This window comes from Amblyomma maculatum, chromosome 2 (genome assembly GCF_055883805.1).
Source record: "Amblyomma maculatum isolate TAMU_Amacu chromosome 2, ASM5588380v1, whole genome shotgun sequence".
NCBI classification, from domain to species: domain Eukaryota; kingdom Metazoa; phylum Arthropoda; class Arachnida; order Ixodida; family Ixodidae; genus Amblyomma; species Amblyomma maculatum.
The window spans coordinates 123,875,885-123,899,795 of record NC_139345.1 but is presented as its reverse complement, the minus strand read 5'-3'; the positions used below and the strand labels follow the sequence as shown (position 1 = coordinate 123,899,795).

General features: G+C 45.7%; 1 protein-coding gene across 1 annotated transcript in view; it reads right to left on the bottom strand.

Annotated features, from left to right (window-relative positions):
* The window catches only part of LOC146199765 (beta-1,3-galactosyltransferase 1-like), a 59,233-nt gene extending 41,420 nt beyond the window's left edge, over positions 1 to 17,813 (bottom strand). Inside the window, exon 1 of the mRNA XM_084595245.1 lies at positions 17,243 to 17,813. Coding sequence (XP_084451371.1) covers positions 17,243 to 17,245 — 3 coding nt within the window. The 5' untranslated portion in view covers positions 17,246 to 17,813. The remainder of the gene's footprint in view (positions 1 to 17,242) is intronic.
* Positions 17,814 to 23,911: the final 6,098 nt, after the last annotated feature.

The window sequence follows — 23,911 nt, the reverse complement described above, 5'->3', positions numbered from 1 at the left end:
GTCACTATTCGACTTTTTTTACAGGATTTTGTTGCAGAGTACCTGTCATTCGAACGAATTATGGTCCGACAAACGCCAACAATTCAGTGCACATAACTATTGAATCAATCTGCAATGGTCATCGACATTGACAAATACTTCATTGATTTTAAAGGCGAATGCAGATATTTCCTGCTTAATTCTACCGTTTCGCTCATGACTGAATGACATGTCCAATCTGATAACCACATCTGCTGCTGCAGTGATTGCAAAAGAAAAGTGTATTCAATGCTTGCTGTTCGATATAAAATTGTATTTTTTTAGTTTTATGATAATAAATCTAATCTATTGCTTTTGGTTTTAATGTGTGCAGTGTTGGTTTAGCGCTTGTTGAATATCGTTGCCTTCGCCCTTTGTGCCTTGACTTAGTTTTGCTGGAAGCCTTGTTTTGTTTTTACATTCTTGGATCATTTTGCCTAATGTAAATGAGCACCCTATTTTCTGTTCTGTGTCTACATAGTAGTTTCCTATGCGGGTACATGCTGACCGAACGAAGTGTTTTGTACATTGTTTTAAAACTTGCCCGAAGGCCCAAGGCCACGTCAGGCTTTTAGGAAGCCTTTAGCCTTGGCCTGCTGTTAGACACAGTGTAAGAAATAAATAAATAAGTAAATAAATAAATAGTGGTGTGCTTTGAACAGGGCCTCACTTCTGGCAGCAGCACAAAGCGCATTACACCTAACAAATAAAACGTATATGAGAGCGGGCATAATACAAATAAAGCAAACAGTTGACTTTAAGGAAGACCAGAACACTACAAAAGATAATGAGCTGCAATAAGGAGGTATTGGAGCAGTGTATAGCTAATGATCCGTAGCGCCACTGCGTAGGACACCGCATTGTCACGTGTCCTTCTGTCATCCCGCCCTGCGACGTTTATTCAACTCAAGCGGCAAAATCAGCGTAGCATTAATTCTTACTGAACACTCCATGAGGGTATTTCTCCGGCGTTTTTGTGCGGCCGTGTCTTCGTGGCAATTTTCCACGGTTTCATATATTAAAAACATTCAGCTTGATTTACTGCCCACATGGATGGATGGATGGAATGGATGGAATATAGGAGCGTCCCCTTTGAAACGGGGTGGTAGCAATAGCTATCATGCTCATTTTTCTCCCTATATCTTAATTATTGATTTAGATTGGTTAACTAAACCATCATTCTGTTTATTAAATTTTTGTTTCTACATTACTAACATTATGTCACTTCTCTGCTTTTAAGCCACCAATCTTCCAGTCGTTTTTTGTCAGTTTCCACCGCCGGTTTATTCACCCGGCCACTGGTATCTCTAAACCCCAGAGCTTCAGGAACAATGATTGCGCCTGCACCAACTTCCGGATGGATACCATTACATTCGAGTATAATATGGTCAATTGTTGCACTGGAGTTACCACATACAGCGATATCGGTTGTGCATGCCGTCATCCCAATCGCTGCTACGGTAGCTAGGCAACTGCTGCTGCGACGCCACCTGTATGGGTACTATTCAGTGTTAACAGCACCAGAGAGATTTTCACGTAATTGAGCTAGTAAGGCTTTCATTTTGAGATGACTGAAATTCTTCATGCAGTGAAAATTTGCCTTGCTCTCGCGTAAGCCCACGTGCACTTTATCACTATTCAGAAGCCGGCAGTCTGCGACCGCAATAATGTTTCTTTAATAAAATACCTTCTAAGCAGAACAGTAATATAGTGGGGAGTGTCTACCGATACGAAATAAAATACAAGAACCAAATGAGCAAGGAATAATAAAATTAATAAAAGGGTCCATTTATGCACATTATTAGATTATGCGCTATTTATGTAATAACATACTTATTGAACCGGGTTAAATGGAGAAATATGGGAGAGGCCTTCGTCCTGCAGTGGGTATAGTCAGGCTGATGATAATGATGATGATGATGATGATGATGATGATACCTATTGATCACTTTACCCACAGCGTCATATGGCATTACAATGAAGGACAAGTAGCAGCACAGGACCAGGAATACGTGGCAATAATTTGATCGTAAATGCGCGTCAGAGGGCCTAGCAACTGCATGAAAACACGCAAAGAGTTCCAAACTAAATCTTTCGTTTTCGCATTATTATATTCAACAGCTGTCAAAATATACCAGTGCAGCAATGAGAAAACGTTATCATTTCTGATAATGGTGACCACTTCTTGAGGTAACCGATTCCAACCCCAAGTTATGAGGATAAGAAAAGCACATATTAGGCCTCCGCGTTTTACGCCTTTTTTCTTCTCTAATTTTGTTGACATGGACACGTCGTAAAGAAAGGCAATCGAGAGAAACGAAGTGCTTATCACTCCGCATATCTGTTTGAGAATGAAAAATGTTATCAGTTTTAACCTCAGCATCTTCCTCCCTTGCTATGATGAATGGTGAGCGGCGCAGCAATCCCGCGCCGTAACTGCGGCTGGCGATCTGAAGGAACGAGTAGGTCCCCCATATCTAGCAGCTGGTGTGACGTCACAGCGACAGTAGCGCCGCAGGTGAGCGGCGCAGCAACCACGCGCCGTAACTGCGGCTGGGCGATCTGAAGGAACGAGTTGGTCCCCCGTATCTAGCAGCTGGTGTGACGTCACTCCGCTTAAGGTCAAACGTAACTGCGGCCGGGTCATGCGAAGGCTTGAAAGTGCGAGTAGAATTGCTTTCGCAATAATATTTCGAATGAATTAGTGATGAGGAACAACGCCGAAGGTTTTCTGGATATCCAAAACAAAAATGGCAGCGACGGAGTAGCTGATGCCTAAGCATTTGCTAAATCATGTGTTAGTTCAATGAGTTGGAGTATGCACGAAAAGCCACATCCATACATCATGTTGATTAGGGCGGGAGTATCAAGATGGTTTAATATTACTAGTAAAAAGGATGTGTTCAAAGATTTAACAAATGCTTTCTTAATGTAATAAGTTGGTAATTGTTACATTACTAGATGATCATGATTTGTGCACTGGTGCAACACTGGCTATTCTCCAGTCACCAGACAAGTTGGTTTGTGTTGTAAAGGCAGGGCACTTTGTTGCAAATCCTCAGTAAATGTAACACATATATATTGACACACAGAGGCAGCACACAAAGAAAAACAAACAAAAGGCAAATCATCAGCCCCAGCCGCATAGATTTATGAAGACTTTAGGTAACAATTCATATGCTCTTGAGTCATTGACTACATACTCCACACACTGATGATATTTCTGCCATTTTTACCTCCCAAATACCGACCCAAAGAGGGAATTCAAGCATTTTCGTTAAGCAACGCTATCATGAACTGTACACTCATGTAAGGGGGCGTACAAAAATTTCATCTGTTCGGTTAACATTGATAAATTCTAAAATTATATACTTTGTCCCCATACATGGCCATCAACCTTCCTATTCAATAAAGGACGTTCAGTCAATCAATTGGCCGCCCAATCATTCGCAAGTTTGTTTGCAACATCCCAAAGCAACTCGGGCTATGAGAGACGCCGTAGTGGAGGGCTTCGAAAATTCCGACCACCTGGGGTTCTTTAACGTGCACTGACATCGCACAGCACACGGGCACCTTGCTTTTCGCCTCCATTTAAAACTGGCCGCCGAAGCCGGGATTCGACCCCCATTCTTGGGAACAATAGTCGAGCGTCGTAACCACTGTGACACCCTGGCGGAATCATTCGCAATTTTACAGAGTCGACATGCATCTTTTGATTGTTTTGTAGCACTCCTTGCTGATTTTTCTTATAAGCTGCAAAATCACGTTTTCACCTCCAAGCAGATCTGCGTACTTATTTCGTAAACCACGGTTTGCTTTTACTAAGCAATTTATTCTTACGTACGCCCCAGAGTTCTTTCCGAAACCACTAAGAAAGTACCATGGTACATCGCGAGCGCTTTTTTTTATAGCATGACATGCTGTCGTCAACCACTGACGGCATTTTATGACTGCTCTCTGTGTGCAAAGGCGATGAAATTACGTTCACATCATAATCATCCTCATCGTCGCAATCTTCATCACCATCATTAGCCAGACTGTACCCACTGCAGAGTAAAGATCTCTCCCATATTTCTTCAGTAACCCCCTCTGTGCTACCTGTGTCAACTTGACCCTCCCCATCTTCTTAATCTCATCCGCTCACCTAATGTTCTGCCGCCTCCGGCTAGCTGTCCTTCACTTGGAATCTTCCCTTAGCATTGCATGTCCTACCCATGCCCATTTCTTCTGTTTTGTGTGAGGCGAATGTCATTAACTCGTGTTTGTCCCCTAGCTCACTCTGTATTCTTCCTGACTCTTAAGGATACCTCTATGATTCTGTGTTCAGCAGCTCTCTGCGTTCTCAATTTGAATCTAGTATCCACGTTTCTGCCCCATACGTGAATATCAGCTTCGGTGCGCACTTATGAGACAGAAACGGTGAAAATGAATTACTTCTGCAAAGATTGAATTTTCACCATCCGAGTATCATCACTACACGCAGAAATATGGTGTGCACCAGGAATAAGCTAACTGCGTAAATGTGGATGGTGAAACGTCTTTAGAAAAAAAAAAGCGAAAAAAAAAAAAGGCCTTTACATTTTGCCACGAGACGAGTGCGTTGATAGACCTTTGATAATTATGGAGATTGCCAGGACTTGATCAGTATCCCAAAAAGATATTCCATAATTTCGTATCAGAATGACAATATATTATATGCAGCAATAATTAAAGAGGGCGGGGCGGGATGCGTTAGAAAGGTTACGCTGAATGTACCGTCTTTGCCAAAAGTAACCAGGCTGCGGGTTTCGCTTCTAAGTCGGGTAGCAGAGAATTCGTACGATTTCTGAAGCTGTAAATATGTGCAAAGTAAAGACGAGATCCTGCCCTCACTTATTAACAAGTTTTTATCCTCTGGGAAGCTACGTTGGCTTTGGAATTGAAGCGTGAAGCAAAACATGTAGCCTGGTTGCTTTTTTTGGCGAAGACGGTACCTAATCATTATAATATAAACGGACAAACTCGGGTTAGCGGTATTAAGAAAGCCAAATCATCTAAACAACCAGGCGGTATCTACTACATAAGGTATCACGGATGAGACAGCAGAGAGAGGACGATTAGATGCTGTGGGTACACAAAGCAATATTGTGAGCACTGTGTGGCGCTTCATCTTCCACACTGCTGAACGTGCTGCTTCATCTTCATCCTGCTCCCTCTTGTAGATACCCATCGTCATCGCGGAGTGTGTTTGGCTGCAGTGTGCGACCAAGGCTTCAGGTCTGTAATAAAGCCTGATTCCCCAAGTCCGACCTTCGCGTTACCTTACACGTGGTGGAGGTGCGCCTTGATTTCCCCGCTGCTTCGTCACCTGCATCCACCTGGAGCTTCGTTCTGGCCGCCGTTTGACCCCGACCACCATCGTCATGACACAAGAGGGCCACTCCGCTATTCCGGCTGCTACCAACTCGACTCCAGCTCCCCTTGCCACTTGGACTGTCAGTAGCCGTCAGCGCGACCCGCAGATGTTCGCCGGTCTCCGCGGCGACGACGCTGATGACTGGCTCGACAGCTACGACCGGGTCAGTGCTTTCAACCGATGGGACGATTCTCTTAAATTAATTAATGTGTCCTTTTATTTGACGGATGTGGCCAAAACGTGGTTTCTAAATCATGAGTCGACGATTCCGGACTGGGCTACCTTTAAACAAAAGTTACGCCAGATTTTCTGCGCTCCTACTGTTCGCACGGAGTCCGCCAAGAAGAAGCTAGAAGCCCGACTTCAGCGGCCTAATGAGACTTACACCTCTTATATAGAAGATGTACTTTCACTTTGTCGGCGCATCAATGACACAATGCCAGAGGCCGAGCGGGTTCGGCACGTCCTTAAAGGTATTGGGCCACTCGCCTACAACGCCCTGGCCGTGCAGAACCCTACCACAATCGATGCCATCATATCCACTTGTCAACGCCTTGACGAACTACAGTCAATACGCCTGCAGCCTGATCCCACTTCATTTGGTTTCACTGCCGAAGCTGACGACACTGCTGCCACCATTCTTCACACCGATGCCAGCAGCCTCGGTATCGGCGCCATACTTCTGCAACGTGATACCGCTTCTCGGGAAAAGGTAATTGCGTTTGCCAGTCGAACTCTAACACTAGCGGAACGCAACTACACCATCACTGAGCAAGAGTGCCTAGCCGTCGTTTGGGCAGTTCAGAAATTCCGCCCCTACCTCTACGGCCGCCATTTCACGATCGTTACCGATCACCACGCTCTGTGCTGGTTATCAACCCTCAAAAATTTGACTGGACGCCTGGGCCGTTGGATTCTGCGTTTGCAGGAGTACCACTTTGATGTCATATTCAAATCGGGACGCAAACATCGAGATGCCGATGCTCTTTCCCGCTGCCCGCTATCAGAATCGCCACCTAGTGCTTCCTCGAGCCTTCCTGCGTGCACCCTCGACGTCCCAATGTCGTCCAGAGCCCCAACCTTAACCTGTGCTACTCTTGCCGCTGCTCCAGATCGCTACGCCATTATTTCAAACCAGCGAGCAGATCCCTACTGTATTTCCCTAATCAACCTTCTCACCGGTGCTTCTCACCCTCCTACCGCTAGGATGCGCAGGCAACTCCAAAAGTTCAAACTTGACAACGGCGTGCTCTCCCGTTATATTTATTGCTCCGAAGGCACCCGTTGGGTCCCCGTTATTCCGAGAGCGCTTCGCACCCGTATCCTGGCGGCTTTCCACGATGATGCTACAGCCGGTCACTTAGGCTTTCATAAAACTTACCACCGCGTGAAAGCCCGTTTCTTCTGGCCAGGCCTCGCCTCAAGTGTGGCAAAATACGTCGCCTCTTGTCTGCCATGTCAGCGCCGCAAACGGCCCACTTCTCCTCCTGCTGGCCTACTACAGCCGCTACCTTGCCCTGCTACCCCTTTTGCCGTTGTTGGCATAGACTTATACGGGCCACTTCCATTGTCCGCACGAGGTAATCGCTGGGTCGTCACCGCCGTCGACCACCTAACACGCTACGCTGAGACCGCTTCCCTGCCTAATGGCTCAGCACATGAGGTCGCGACCTTCTTTTTGGAATCGCTCGTACTGCGCCATGGGGCCCCTCAAGTGCTTCTCAGCGATCGTGGTCGGACATTTCTGTCGAAGATTGTAGCCGAAGTTATTGAAGCCTCAACCACACATCACAAATTGACCTCCAGCTATCACCCGCAGACCAATGGGTTGACTGAGCGGTTCCACCGCACGCTTTCTGACATGTTGTCTATGTATGTCGACCAGGACCACCGAAACTGGGACGTAATACTTCCTTTTGTTACGTTCGCCTACAATACGGCTGTACAGCGGACCACAGGTTACACCCCGTTTTTCCTCGTTTACGGCCGTTCTCCCGCTACCTTTCTTGACGCCTCTTTTCTTTCTACACATGCCAGTTCCTCATCCTCTCTTCCTGACCAGTTCCTTTCCCGAGTGGCCAAATCACGCCGGCTTGCTCGCGTCAACACGGAAGCTAGCCAGGAAGACCGCAAGTACCGCTATGATGCAACCCATCGCCAAGTTTCGTTCCGTCCCGGCGACGAGGTGTTACTTTGGACCCCATTACGCACTCCTGGCCTTTGTGACAAGTTACAGCACCGTTACATTGGTCCTTACACAGTTCTTGCAAAAACCTCCCCGGTCAACTATCGCGTCTCCCCTGTTTACCCTCCTCCGGACTGTCGTTACCGTGGCACTGAAGTTGTCCACGTTTCACGTATGAAACCTTTTGTTCGGCGCATTCCTGCGGACTAATTGCGGCCAGGCTGGCCGCTTGAACTGCGCGGGCGAAATAGTGTGAGCACTGTGTGGCGCTTCATCTTCCACACTGCTGAACGTGCTGCTTCATCTTCATCCTGCTCCCTCTTGTAGATACCCATCGTCATCGCGGAGTGTGTTTGGCTGCAGTGTGCGACCAAGGCTTCAGGTCTGTAATAAAGCCTGATTCCCCAAGTCCGACCTTCGCGTTACCTTACAATATTCTTAATCTCACATTAAGTTTCAGTAGTCCAATTTTCTCCATATGAATAAATGAAAATAATATTTGAAATTACCTTTTAATTCTCGAATCTAAACGCAATCTTCTGCAAACAAGGAAATGTGAGAGAAACTCAATAATGTTAATCATAAATACAGAGAAAAAAAAAACCCACTGCCGAAGCATGAGGGATGCCTGAATGCCCAGGTTAAGGTCCGAGTTAAAATTGCTAGCCGACGCATGCATTTAAAGCAGGACGAGGAAATATTCTGACAAATGAAGAAATGTAGGGTCGGAGTTGTTAAAAATCGCTTTGTAGAACAGTAGAAAGCTTATAAAAATAGGCTAAGAACATAAACATCGTTGATAAACAGCGGCCAAAAATAACTATCCAGTTTTCTCACGAGATGATGTCTTCCATACAGTCACGTGACACCCCTTGCCTCTTCATATGTGCGAGCAGGGTCCGTATTCCGAGTTTGTGTCGTTATCAGTAGTGTCATTAACTCTTTGATGTCGAGATATCGAATGGTGGAAATGCCAGAATCGGAAGTGGCGGTGACATTTGTTTACGGCGTTTCCGCTAGTCAGATGACTCGAGGTCAGGAAGATAACGACACTTGTGAAAACGACGCAAACTCGGAATATGGACCCAAGGCTCACATTGCGGCATGTTTTTGGCAGTACACATTGTAGCGGAGCAGATCACTGTCAGTACACGAATCAATACACGAAGAAGGTAGAGGGATGATGCTACTACCGTCTCGCACACCCACGGAGTAGATAGGAAGAAGCGTTTCTCTCATACTCAGTTCTTGAATTCGTGGTAATATCTGCAGAAGGGCATAGAGTGCTTCTGACTTTGCCACACTTAGCGGTGACCGATCGACGCAGCGTCCGATACTGCTGCCTGTGGCACAGATTCAGGCGCTAGAGATGTCCCGCACGATAAGGAGTGAAGGTCATTTTTATGCGCGTGGCCTTTCCGAGAAACGCGATCCCTCAAACATATCACATAATTTAGCATTAGAACAGCCAGCAGCGTACTAGCTATGCTTATTTTTTTCTTTCTTTCGATCCTTTCACAGAGTTTTGGCTCCGTACGCATTGAATGTATATACTTCAAATGCAACTTCTCTCACAAAAGCGGCTGAGTGTTGCGGTGGTGCCGCGCGTGCATATAAGTCTCCTCTGAAGCTACTTCACACGTTGTGAAATACACGATATAAATATCAATATAGTGAAGAAAGAAGTCTAAAGAGTTGCGAGTAACGTTTCCAAAGTAGGGTCATCGAGTGCAATTGAGCTTTATTCTCGCTGGGACTACAACGTCTGATCGCTCCATGTTGGTTCTATCTCTCTCGGCATCATTTATAAGGATAACTGTTCAGAAGTGTATCAACATCAAAATGCTGTTTTTCTTAAGTAACAATGCTCACTCATACGGAATGAGAAGCATTTTGATATAGCTTCAAGAAAGCATCAGCGATTCTGCTAGAAAGTAGATAAATAGGATCGTCGCTGCATGAGCAACGCACCCAGTCAATAACTTATCGCGGCAGTTCCCTTGTTAAGTCTTGAGCCAATAATATTTGGTTGCAGTAACACGAGCACTCATCTGTGCTTGAGCGCTCGTGTAAAGGCTTGATGAGAAGCAATGCTGATGTAACGAACTCGGACGTGCACACGTGTGTCACAATAGTCAGTCGATGTCGCGAATTTATGGCGCTGTGCCTCAGCGCAGTTATTTTTTGCACTGATCTCACAGGTTAGATTACAGCTCCATTTACTTGGTTTGGTTTCGTTTATGCGGTTTAACGGGCCAAAGCGACTCAGGCTGGGAGAGACGGCGCAGTAGAGGGCTCCGGAAATGTCGACCACCTGGGGTTCTTTAACGTGCACTGACATCGCACAGCATACGGCCGCCTTGCTTTTCGCCTCCATCCTAAAGAGACTGCCGCGAGGGGAATTCGATCTTTCGTCCTCGGACACAAAGATCGAGCGCCTTAAACACTGCGCCACCGCGGCGAGGTGTCAGGCACTTCAAAACTACAACCGCGAAGTTCTTTTGTTGTTGTGGTTGTTGTAGGCATCTCGAGTTCCAAGTTGCGCGAAATTTTCTTAATGGAAATATATCTGACATGATAGATGCATCTCTGCTTCTGGGAAAACGTCAACAAACTCGGAACGAGTCGCGTATTAGATTTTTATTAAGTACTTAAATTGGACAGACTAGTGCTCAGAGCCCGTTTTAAGCATGAAATCCTTTGGCTTCCTATTTAGTCTTGACAAATTCATGCCAATTTTTTTCAGAACTCGAGGTGAACCTAATACTAAACATAAAGTCGAAGGTGAGCCCAAGCAAGGAGGAACATATACCAGACATTAAGTGGAAACATTTCAGTGCATTCCGGAACTTTCCGCCCGAGTGATACCCGGGACAAGAAGAATTAATATACAATGAAATGAAGAGTTCAGCTAGTTGATGCAACATTTTTCAGAACATACCGCGCAAAAGGACAAGCGAGTAGACGGGAACAGCGCTGACTATCAACTGATAGTCAGTTGATAGTCAGCGCTGTTCCCGTCTACTCGCTTGTCCTTTGTTTGTTGCGCGGTATGTTTTGAAAAACGTTAACATACCCTGTAGCTCCGATCAGCGCCGGCGCGAACAGAACAGTTTCATTTCTTGATACATTACACCAGTATAAAGTCTATTGCCACAGCTTTATGCGCTATCTGTAACAACTGGCCGCCGCTCGCGCTACGTGGTTTATATCTCCATCTTATTCATCTTTTATACATTCATCCTCACCTTCGGAATGCTGGAGCTGCAATCTCAGCCGCCATGGACACGCGACTGAGATAGAAGAGGAAAGATGTGGAAAAGCTTTTTTATGCTGACACTTTCACGTAGGCGCACAAGATAGTGGCAAGGCAGCGAAGGCGGCCGACCACGTCGCTAGAGCCGACAATGTGCGGATACCCTTATATCCGTCGAAGAGTTAACTCAACGAGGAACATCGATCGCACTTCGCAACAAAAAAAAAAACAAAAAAAAAACAAAAAAATTGCTGAACGCAGCGGAGCGTAAAGTCAGATGCTGGAACCAAAGAAGAAGCTAACATAATACTACAACAATGGCACCAAGTACAGCCGCAAAAGAAAAGGCACGCTTCACTTTAAAGGAACGACTGACATTCGCAGCCCAACAGGCTCTAATGTAATTATTGTAGTGTGTCCTTTTTTTCATGATAAGCGATCATGGGCTCCATTCTGCCACTCACAATAGATCCTGCAGCTCAGCAGAGTTTTCCACTAATTATCTGGGTTGCTGGTACCGAGGTGCATGAGTATTATTGTTGCCATGCATGGGTAGGTAACGGAGACGTTTTTAAAAAAAGTCTCTTACCAAGCCAAATGATATCAAAACTTCACCAGCAAGGGGTTTTAGGATGTCGGCGATTCCATTTGTGAGTGCACGGTGTAGCCCGTGGCTCTCGTCAAAACTAAATAAAAAAAAAAGGTGCAGAGAGTCGCACATTTCGTCGTGATTGCTAGGTGCGCATTGAGAACAGTATCAATCGGCTGCCCAAGGTGTCATGGGTTAAACACTCGCGATAGCGAATCGCAAGAAAAGTGATTTAACATTCCGCTTTTGTTTTAGAAACATTAGCAATTTTCACAAAATCGACACAGCGTGACAACATCGCTGCAAATTAGGAAGAGCGATCTGTGGAGCGGTCTGTCAGCCCCATTTCGTCTTTTGTTGTCGGAGTGCAACTGTGGCAATATATTTTAGGAGCCTTGCTACACTGATGTTTTTATGATGACGAGATAAAATAGGCATCAAAATTATTTCGTGTGCAATGATTCCAACAACAAAATAAGGTCGCAACCCTGTGGCGGTGCCAATCATGTACAGATACTTCACATACTTAGACGTCCTAGATAGTTTAGTTGGTGCGACGCTAGCAGTTTTTCATACGGGAGAAATGGTCCTCCGAATATAATTGTCAAGTATATTACTACGACTTTGTTTTATATATTCAAATATTGCGCGAATATAATTTAGAAAAAAAGAACGGTTTCCCCTCTGTTGTTTCCTACCGTACGGCACGCTGTCGGAGTCATCCTTGTTGATAAATCGGCCATTCACAACAATCGCATCGACTACGTGGCATTGGGATAAATGGATTGAAGCCAGTCGCAGAAGGCCTGCGACGAGATGCGCTGCGTCTGGCCCAAGTGGCACCGCTGCGAGGGTGTTCTGGTGCCAGCAATACAGAGAAGGCATGGGGACAGGGCTGTGCAGTGAAGCGCTTGCAGGACAACGGAAGTGCTGTTTTAAACCGGCAGCGAACCTTCGTTACAAAAAAATGGCTTTGCATGGAGCTGTATGTAAACAACTTAGCAGTCACTGCAGAAAATGCATTAGCGCTGCAGCGACTTTTTGTAGTTTTCAGTTCTTTTTACTTTTTACTTTTTACTGTTTATTTTTATTTCATGTTAATTCGCATTTGTCTTTTTATTTTCGTTTTCATAATATATTAGTTATTCGGGCCGCTTATTTTTGCTATTGTTTATTTATTTTCTTTTATTGCATTCCATTTGTTTACTCCTACCTCAGTTATCACAAGCAATGATAATATCAGTTTTAATATTATTAGTAATTACGAACATCCATACTCATCATGATTTATTTTTACTTTGTCTGGTAATGTTTTCGCATCAGTAATTAATTTCTAGGAAAGGAAAGGAAGTACCTGTCACACTTTCTCTGTGGACATTAGAGCCGTTCAGTAAGGCAAAGTCATACTACTACACCCCACAGACGTTCGCATACAGAGTTGTGGCTTCACTTTTTGCGCATGCATTTTGCGTGCCACGGTTTGACTTCACCAACATAGCATATTAATGATTTCACAATAATAAAGATTGATATTCGTTGACAATAAGTGGTCAGTACACAAGGCCAACTTCAACGCCACGAGTTTAGTGCATACGTATTGGAGGGGGGAGGGGGGTACCCTAGCTGTATTTTCTAGATTTATTTATTTTTGCACTTAATCATGGTCGTAAGCCTTATCTGTGGCTCGAAACATGCAGTCAACTAGTAAATGGGGGTACCAAGCAAAACTGGAGGAAAATGTTTGTCGTAGTCGCCTATTGCGTGCCTTCCATCCACTTCTTACGAACCAAGAGGGCAACGCACGGCTGTTACCAAAATAATGCGCGGAGAAGGTGACCCCATACAGCCCTGGCTTTCCCATAGTGTTGACGGTTGAAAATATACAGTCCTGCCCAGAGTAGCACGTCATCATCGAAGTTAGAGAACGCGAAAATATGCAAAACGAGAGCAGCTTTAACAGTTTAAACTCACGTGGCAGGGATAAACTTGAAGTTAGAATACTTGCGAGTTCTCGAGTGTTGCTTGCTTTCATGTTAAACAATAAAACAGCTTGATTCTAGTGCTTTGATTATTTGCTTGCTTGAAAAGCATCTAACATCAGTGTTATTGACTTTAAATTCTCCTTGAAGTGGTCATCCACAATATGGGTTCTGCATTCAGGTTACGTTTTTTCACGCTCTTGACAGCGGCTGCCTCGTTGTCGCGTTTTTAGTTAGCTTATACTTTAAAGAAACTGAAGACTGACTTACAATAGGTAACCACCATCTACAAATAAACAAACGCTACATTGTAATGTAATTTTAAAGCATGAACGATTCTACTTAGGCTGCACCCAGAAGCAGTCCTTTGCCATGTTTAGTAAACTGAGGTGATCTCAGCAGCGCACGAAGATCACCAATCTTCTCCGGTTCTCGGCTCTGGGTTGTTTTGACGGGTCTTATAGCTATTTCGTTCGCGGATGTCACGTCGATGGGGTTGCCGCAGAAAACCGCATGTTGCCACTGGCATGGCGACCTTTTGCAAAAAGGATAGCGCGGAAATGGCTCGCGGGAGGGGCGGAAGGGGGGGGGGGTCATAGTGAACATATACCCATTTGTTGCGTCTGTGGAAACTCGGCGAGGGTTTCTGAGGGCTTTTTCCAAGTGTCAAGCACCTGTTTACGCTATGATGCATGAAGCACCACGGGCCACAAAAACTTACAGGGATATACTTAAGACTTCGAGAATTGCGTTACGCCGCCTGGTGGATTCGCCTGACACTACGCTCGTGGACTTCGCCCGCACTCGCCTATATGACGTATGTGCGTGGCGTATTTACCTAACTTAATAAAAAAGCGGCTAAAATGGATCTCCCCAACACGAGAGTGGGCTGCAGTTGGAACTTGATGAAGACGACAATGTTCACTGCACAACACGAAAGAGTGTTGCAGTTGGAGCTTGACGAAGACGACGATGTGCGCTGCGCAGCGCGAGGATGTGCTGTATTTTTAAATGAGGCGTGATTACCTGCAGCGCCGCCATAGTTTTCTCGCAGGTAATTTCCGCCCCAAGTTAGAAACCTGAATAGATGCAAGTTTTGATTGAGTTGGCTAACCTAAAATAATTTTAAACACAGTGCAACTTTGCCTTCCTTTGGCGCTCGTCGCGGTATTGTATAAGACTTTTACCTCATTGTAATCTTCATTGTCAACAGGAAATAAAGAAGAAAAAGCGGAAGCTAACCTGATGGGATTGTTGGGCCCACCTGCCTCCCAGAAAACTTACGCCTGATCTCTCCCTTGACGCGCGGAATGCAGTGAAAGCCAATGACGACGCGGACATTCAATTCCGAACCGTGGCATCTGCCTGCGTCGCCCGGGATATTTATGGTCTCGGATGCACGTGCTGACCACCTTCCCTACCATCCACCTTTCCTGTCCACAATAAAGTCGTACTTCATTTTTTCTGGCTATGGTTGGAAACCTAGTCGAGGCAATATATATGTGTGTGTGTGTGTGTGTGTGTGTGTGTGTGTGTGTGTGTGTGTGTGTGTGTGTGTGTGTGTGTGTGTGTGTGTGTGTGTGTGTGTGTGTGTGTGTGTGTGTGTGTGTGTGTGTGTGTGTGTGTGTGTGTGTGTGTGTGTGTGTGTGTGTGTGTGTGTGTGTGTGTGTGCGTGTGTGTGTGTGTGCGTGTGCGTGTGTGTGTGTGTGCGTGTGCGTGTGTGTGCGTGTGCGTGTGCGTGTGTGTGTGTGTGTGTGTGTGTGTGTGTGTGTGCGTGTGTGTGTGTGTGCGTGTGTGTGTGTGTGTGTGTGTGTGTGTGTGTGTGTGTGTGTGTGTGTGTGTGTGTGTGTGTGTGTGTGTGTGTGTGTGTGTGTGTGTGTGTGTGTGTGTGTGTGTGTGTGTGTGTGTGTGTGTGTGTGTAGCTATTAATTTCAGTTCGTGCGGACCCGCTGTGTTCACAATTTCTGTACCTGCCACCCATAAGAAAAAAAGTAATTTCTCATGAATAAATCTTCAATTTATGCGCACATCGCTTTCCCTAGGGAAACTTCAGAATATGCGCCATTTACGCGGCTGTATCGCATTGGTGATAGCTCCATCGGACGAGCAACAGGCAGCCAAGGAGAAATCTTGTGGTGAAATCGAAGTGCTTACTTCCGGTAACGGTAGAAGCGTGCTCCGCGCTGTAATCGGAAGCATATGTGACATGAACTGTCACTGTCGCAAATCGCAAATAGTTCCTGGTACATAGCGAGGTCGTATCGTCGTACTTCTTATGGGATGCCACTGTAGCGTGCACGCAGCTCAAAACAACAGGCATGTAATGCATCGCTTTCAGTTAAGGCGCAGTGGTTAGGGCAATCGGCTACTGTGCCCAAGGATGCGGATCAAATCTTGGCTTCTGCGGTCACTTTTTGGTGAAGGCGAGAAGCTAGGCGCCCGTGTTCTGTGCGATGTCAGTGTGTGTTAAAGAATTCCAGGTGTCGAAATTTCCGGAGCCCTCCACTACGGCGTCTCTCAAGCCTGAGTCGCTTTGAGACGATAACGCCCCGAAACCAACTAACCAACGTGCAAAGCCCTTGGCAGTTGGAATCACGCTTAGTGAGTCGTTCCGTGCGCGGGTGAAAGAAGGCAAAGTTGTAACACTTTATCGCTTGCCCTAGCAGCTTGCATCCAAATGCTGATGCTGACCTTAACTGAAATGGATTCATTACATGCCTCTTGTTTTGAGCTGCGTGCACACTACGATGGTATCCCATAGGAGAACGACGGTATATAACCTCGGCGCTCACCAGAAGCAATTTTCGTTTGTGCGAGAAGTCGATAATGGAAATAAGAGCGAGTAAGTAGTAAGGACAGGCTACGTAGGAAAACTTCATTCTGCAGGTATGCATCCTTCTTCGTCCTTTTTGACTAAGTGAAGCTGCGGAAAGGTGGCGCCACCCTATATTTGCAGACAGACACCTTTTACTGTTTGGCCTCCGAGGACCATAAGCCCAGGTGGGGCATCTGAAACTTGGCAGTATACGGTGCTTGAAACCGAGAGCGGCGAAACAACCGCTCCAGAAAAGTTATTCGCGTGACACGAATATATCTCTGTGTTTAGGATATGAAACGTTCGAATCAAAGCGTGCGGTCAATGCGGAAATGTGTTCGCCGAATATCGAATGCGTTACTATCCGAAAGTGTATACGGACACCACTATACTTCTGCGGTTACAAAGCATGAGCCTCCAATAAACATGAAAGGTGACACCGCTGTTGAGAAGCCCGAGTTGGTAGCTCCTGCAAAATTGGCCTTGTCACGTGATTGCGCGACGTCTAATCATAAGAACAGTCAGTGTCTGGTCCGTATCACCTACCTACTACCAACAATGCTAGAGCCATGCTGGTGATTTTTTGGTTTCAAAGCCTACAGGGTCTGATTGTATGGAAAACATGGCATTTACCGTCATCGCGTTATTGTTTGTAAATATTCTAGCGCGCATCGAGTTTTGGAAAAGGCTCCTACCGACTCATGAATTTCTGATTTTGGAATTAAGTAAATTTAGGCTAATTGCTTAACCAGCAGGGGCCCTTCTCTAAACATGTTTCCTACTAAACAACATATGCGAAATCCGCAAGACCAAACGTCAATACAAATGTAATCACAAGTATATTGCACGTAAATTTGGCTGCTATCAGGCTCTGTTTTCACATTGTTCGTTGTCACTGCGCCTTGCCGCGTTCCTGAACACTTTCATTCAGCGCTGCTGTCAGCTGTGCGAAAAACACTGTAAATTAAAAATGGTAGTGAGCAATATATACCGAGCTTTACTCACCATCTTGTGTCTAGCGGTGCAGCACCCTCGTCTATTTATGGTTCACCCGGCAGGGAGGAGTGGAACAGGAATTGTCATAATCTCTGACGTTGCACACAGGTACAGCGTTGCGCGTCGACTGCTCAACAGCGGCAGCTGACTTGTGTAAAGCGCGCGCCGGCCAATGCGGCGGGTGGCTCCGAATGGGGTGGCGCTTTCTCCAAGAAGAGAGGGCAGCAAAGAGCACAGAGCGCCGGCCGACCAGCTTCACCGATATAAGCGGCGTAGACTGCATGGACGGGAGAAGAGTCCCGCGAGGCTGCGGTGCGTTGCACACTCGCGTCTGATGCGAAGTGACTCGCGAGAGCGTACGCGCTGGCGCGCAACTGCAACTTGCCGGCTTCGTCGTCTCCCGGTGCTGCCTCCGCCGCTGGAGAGCGCGCCGCGTGGCGCCCGGAGACCTTTTTGTGTAAGCGTATGTACGTTGTTTCCTGCACACGAAGTACGCGCGCGCGGATGACAGCGAGCGAGGGAAATGCGGTTGTTGCGTCGCTAGTGTGGACAGGTGGGCTGACGTGAGCACCTCTTATGGGCCGTCGCTGTTGGACCTCACAAAACTCTCGCTGGTGTCCGCCCCCCGTTGTTCGCACTAGCAGAGAACAAGCCTGTCAGTTTTTTAACTAGTGTACAGAGAAAGAAAATTTCGTCACTGCAAACGCAACTATGCTGATAAGACAAAAGTAAATTCACTCATTTAAATTGGTTTTTGTTCATTAACCTTAGTTGTCGAAGAACTGTAATGGTTCAGAAGCCCATGCATCGACTCGCATATGTCGTGTCCACTTAGGTATATAAGACGTACCAACATGTGTGTTCAGAACGACGAGAAGCGGAGGGAGGGGACGCAAGGGGGCATTGCTGACTTTACATAGCTGGCTGCCGACAAGAAGTTTTAAAGAGTGCGATAATGACGGTAAAACTTGCCATGAAATCGAAAGGATTGGCTAGGAAAAGCCTTTGCAGGGGGAAATCAACAAACGTCATGTGCATAGGGTTCCGTTCACTTAATTTATTTATTTTGGCGCCCGTGCGCTGTGCGATGTCAGTGCACGTTAAAGAACCCCAGGTGGTCGAAATTTCCGGAGCCCTCCACTACGGCGTCTCTCATTGCCTGTGTTGCTTTGGGACGTTAAACCCCACAAACCAAAAATCACAATTAATTTATTTTATATTTTAAACCACCTTCTTAGCAGTTCACAGTATCAAATGCCTAATCCCTCGCCGTGCATTTTCAACATTGACCCTCGGTCATTTTCGGCGAACACAGTATCATGTGCACGTTCTATGTTGATTTTGCTTTTACGCTCTATAGACGCCATACCCATGCCCTCGCTTCGAGGTTTTGTAGGCAGAACTTGTGCACCTTTACAAACCCATGAGACCTGTAAACACGCGTGTAGGGTACATTTTCAGCCGGAATGTAGCGCGCAGTTAAAACGGGCGAAGACGTAGCACCTACCCCAATCAATTTGTGCAGCTGCAGTGGAAAGGGACAAACCTTTTTCATATCGTGCGTATCTCTGACACACGAGGTCAGTCGCTGCCCTAGTCAACGTTACCTAAATGGTGTGGAGAAGTCAGGGTGGGGCCAAATCATCACCAGTAAGTAAGTCAGGAAAGTTTATAGTTTTCGTACAGCTAAGTTTGGCTGCTCTACGATGGATGCTGTAAATGATCATTTGCGATCTGCATATGTGCCTGTCTAATACTGATAATGGATCCGCCTACTTCCTGTGAGTTCCGGGAATTAGCTGGTACAGCAGCCAGCTATCTACGCTGTGCACACGCGTTCGACGGAGGCTGCGTTGCGTATGCGGAAGAGGCTACCCTTTTACTCAGTGGTCGGCCAGATTCAAGAAACAGAAAATGATGCCCAGGTCTAGCACCGTTTGCATCTAGAAGCTAAGGTTAGTTATTCCCGCGCTCTTAATCATGCGAGAAATGGCGGATATTAACCACCATATGCACTTGTCACAATCTACAACATTTCTTCAAGACATGCAGTTAGCAAGCGCCACTTCATAACGGTTAACCTATCGGTAAGAACTAACATGACAGTGAGTGCCTCACATTCTCATCTAAGAAAAGTAGCGAAGACTCGCATTATTGAATATGGTTGCGTACTTAGTGCGTAACGGGTGTTCTCCTGCTTCCTTTTCAGCACTTCCGAGATGACCTAAAACACGTGGCAGTATGAACGACGAGGGATGTACTTATGGTGGTGATAAACATTCGAATAAGAATGTTGCCTATTAGCCGGCATTTACAAGATTTAATATCCGCGACCCACCTACTTACGTTTAGTTTACTGAGGTCTTGCCTGAACACTGGGACCTTATCATTATTTCCTCTTGGACATTATTAGAACAGCAAACATTTTGTCTTTCATTTATTACGCTTTTTTTTTCTTTTTATGTATTCTTTGATGAAGTGAGACAATGAACAATGGTATATAAAAAAAGAATGTTGCCTATTAGCCGGCATGAACAATGTTTAATTTCCGCAACCCACCCACTTGCGCTTAGATTACTGCGATATGTTTCAGGCGTATACATATAGGGTTTTCACTTTACGTGTATTTTACTTGCGTATTCGTAACACTTAAAAGGACTGCTGTCAACCTCTGAAAAGGAATGATTGCTTTGGTGATCATGCTCACTACAGCAACACAAATATACAAGCTGACAGAAAATGCAATTCAGGCCTGAATACCGTGCGAGACGATAAAATAAAGCGAACAGCTGTATACGCTGCACCGAACTCACGTCATAAATTGTACGACCGCCACCATCGAAGTGACGAGTTCAAGTCCCATACTACAACGCACCAAGCAAGGCGAGAAATAATAAAAAGTAGCCGTGTTTAAGCCCCGTGTTGTGGCGCAGTGGTGACGACTCCAAAAAACATAACCGGAGTACCCGGGTTCGAACCCGACCGCCGGGGGCTGTTTCGATTGAGGCGAAACGGAGTGGCGTCCGAGTGCTATTCTATGTCAGCGCGTTAAAGATAATAATAATAATAATAATAATAATAATAATAATAATAATAATAATAATAATAATAATAATAATAATAATAATAATAATAATAATAATAATAATAATAATAATAATAATAATAATTGGTTCACATGAAGGGAAAGCACAGTAGCTGCCACACTTGCTCTGTGGACACCCGAACCGCGCGCACTATGTTGACACAAAAAGGGGGAAATATGGCGCGACGTGTTCGCGTGTTACTGATTCGTTAAGAGCAAATGGCGTGTCATAGACGATAACGGGAAGGGACTCACACATTGGCACCTGTTGAGCATGCCATCATCCCACTCGTCACTTCGGTGTATGGTGAATCGACAAAGCTGGTGTCAGGGTTGCTATGGCAACCAGCAAGGCGCCGGCAATATTATTTCTCGCCTCTGACGACCGTATTAGGGCTTGAGCTCTAAATGTGTTTTCTGTTCCTCTGTTATGCATGCGCTTTTCACAGAAACTGTAGATCACCGAGAAGCGATACCGCATCCGTCATTCAGTCGTTTAATATGCATTTCAATCATGTGCAGGCTAATCAGCATCATTCTAGCGTACGAAATGTGTCGTGAACTAGTCCCCCGGTTGGTTGATGCCACGTAAATGACTGTGCATCACGCGATCCGGGCCTTATTTGTGTGAGGTGGCTGTGACCACATTGTGCATGCCTTGGAGAGCATAACTTGAGTTTTGCAGAGGGCGAACATATTCTGCAAAGCCTGAGCTGTTCCTAAAAGCATCTTCTTATACTTGACCTTTGAATTAACAGAATAAATATAACTATTCCAGTAATACGCAAAGGGGAGATTAGGCGCGCGATGACACGCAGCGGAACGCGCGCACGAAGCCTGTTTGCGACTGGAAACATCGCGGCAGTAGATAGATTGTCACTCGCTGCGGCTGAATGGGCATGGTTCTCCATGGCCCACTGGGTCGGTGACGTGCGGCCGTCCGACGCGTGTAACACAGAAAGAACCAAAAAGGAAAACTGCAAACGTGAATGAGCACGAAGGCAGAGAGTGGAATTCGAGAAGACTGAAAACGGGGTCAGCTATGTATTTTTTTTTCTCCGTCATTTTCCCTTTTGCTGCTCCAAGAACACGGCTGAGTAGGCCGGAGAGAGGGAGACTTCTCGTCATGTACGGAGCGCGAAGGGAGCAGGAGGACGAGGCACGCTTTTACGCGCTTCTCCGTTCAATGTCTCCATTAACTCAACGGGCCAGTGACTCTTCACCGAGTGTGTGCATGCGTGTGTGTGAGTGCGTTCACGTGCGAGTGTGTGTACGCGTGTGCGTGCACTCGCACACACACAATGTCTGAGATGACCTTGGCAATTCTTTTGAGGTTAGGGCATGTGCCTCTACCTTCGTACCTCCTGGAGGGAAGTTTTTGGTTACGGCATACTGCATCGCAGACGTTGTTACTACAATGAAGGGTATATGCAAAGCTGCGTGACGCCGATGTCAGCCACAACGTCGAGAAGCTGCAGATGAAGACCTCTTAGATTCACTTGTGGCCGGCAGCCCAAAGAACAGAGAGAGCGTCCCTCTGGAATGCGTTTGAAGCAGTCGTTGCAGTTTAGCTAGAACTTAGTGAAGCTAGTTTAGCAGTACTCTTACAGGAACTAGAGGGTATGAAATGGGATGTCATAGGGCTTAGTGAGGTTAGGAGTCCGAATGAGGCATATAGTGTACTGAAGGATGGGCATGTACTGTGTTATCGAGGTTTACCAGAGAGGCGACAACTAGGAGTAGGTTTCCTTGTCAATAAGTGTATAGCGGGTAATATAGATGAATTCTGTGTATTAATGAGAGGGTGGCAGGCATCGTAATTAGGCTTAATAAGCGGTAAAAACTGAAGGTTGTACAGGCCTATGCACCTACATCTAGTTATGATGACCAGGCAGTTGAAGGCTTCTACGAAGATGTAGAATCGGCAATGCGAAAAGTAAAGACGAAGTATACTGTACTAATGGGCGACTTCAATGCCAAGGTAGGGAAAAAGAAGGCAGTAGGTGACTATGGCATTGGTTCTAGGAATAGCAGGGGGGAGTTACAGTTGAGCTTGTAGAGCGCAATAACTTACGAGTCATGAATACCTTCTTCAGCAAACGGAAGAACCGGAAATGGACATGGAAAAGTCCGAACGGGGAGGCTAAAAATGAAATCGTCTTCATAATGTGTTCAACCCCCACCATTTTGCAAGATGTAGAGGTAATCGGGAAAGTGCGATGCAGTGACCACAGGATGGTGACATCCCGAATTAGCCTAAATCTGAAGAAGGAACGCAACAGATTAGTAAGAAAGAAACCCACCAACGAATTAGCGGTGAGGGGGAGGGCAGAAGAGTTCAGGATCTCGCTACAGAATAGGTATTCAGCTCTAACCGAGGATGGCGACATTACCCTAGAAGCAAGGAACAATAATTTCAGAGATATCATTACTGAGTACGCGGTCGAAGTAGGCGGTAGGATAGTGAGAGAGGATACTGGTAAGCTGTCTAAGGAGACGAAAGATTTGATTAAGAAACGCCAGAGTATGAAAGCTTCCAATCCAACAGACCGGATCGAATTGGCCGAGATATCAAAGCTAATCAATAAGCGCAAGGTGGCCGATATAAGGAAGTATAACATGGAGAAAATTGAGCATGCTGTAAAGAACGGGGGAAGCCTTAAAGCGGTAAAGAAGAAGTTGGGCATCGGCAAAAACGAGATGTATGCGATAAGGGACATGGCGGGCAACGTCATCACGAATATGGATAAGATAGTCAAAGTAGCCAAGGAGTTCTATACAGATCTCTACAATAACCAGAGTAGTCAGGACCGTAATGAGTTGGGTGGTATAGGGAAAAACAGTCAGACGTTCCACCAGTGACGAAGGACGAGGTCAAGAAAGCACTAGAAACTATGAAAAGGGGGAAATCCGCTGGAGAGGATCAGATAACTACAGATTTGCTGAAGGACGGGGGGGGGGGGGGGGGATATCGTGCTAGAAAAACTGGCCACCCTGTATACGCAGTGCCTGATGTCATCGACGGTTCCGGAACCATGGAAGAATGCAAACATTATCCTCATTCATAAGAAAGGGGACTCTAAGGACCTTAAAAATTGCAGACCAATCAGCTTATTGTCTGTTACGTATAAGGTATTTACTAAGGTAATCGCTAATAGAATCAGGACAACCTTAGGCTTCAATCAAGCAAAGGATGAAGCAGGGTTTCGGAAACGGTACTATACTATCGATCATATCTATACCATCAATCAGGTGATAGAAAAAAGCTCGGAATATAACCAGCATACATACATACATACATACATACATACATACATACATACATACATACATACATACATACATACATACATACATACATACATACATACATACATACATACATACATACATACATACATACATACATACATACATACATACATACATACATACATACATACATACATACATACATACATATACATAGCATTCATTGATTACGAAAAAGCATTTGACTCAGTTGAAACTTCGGTGGTCAGGCAGGCATTGCGAAATTAGGGGGTAGACGAGCCGTACGTGAAAGTGCTGGAAGATATATTTAGTGGCTGCAC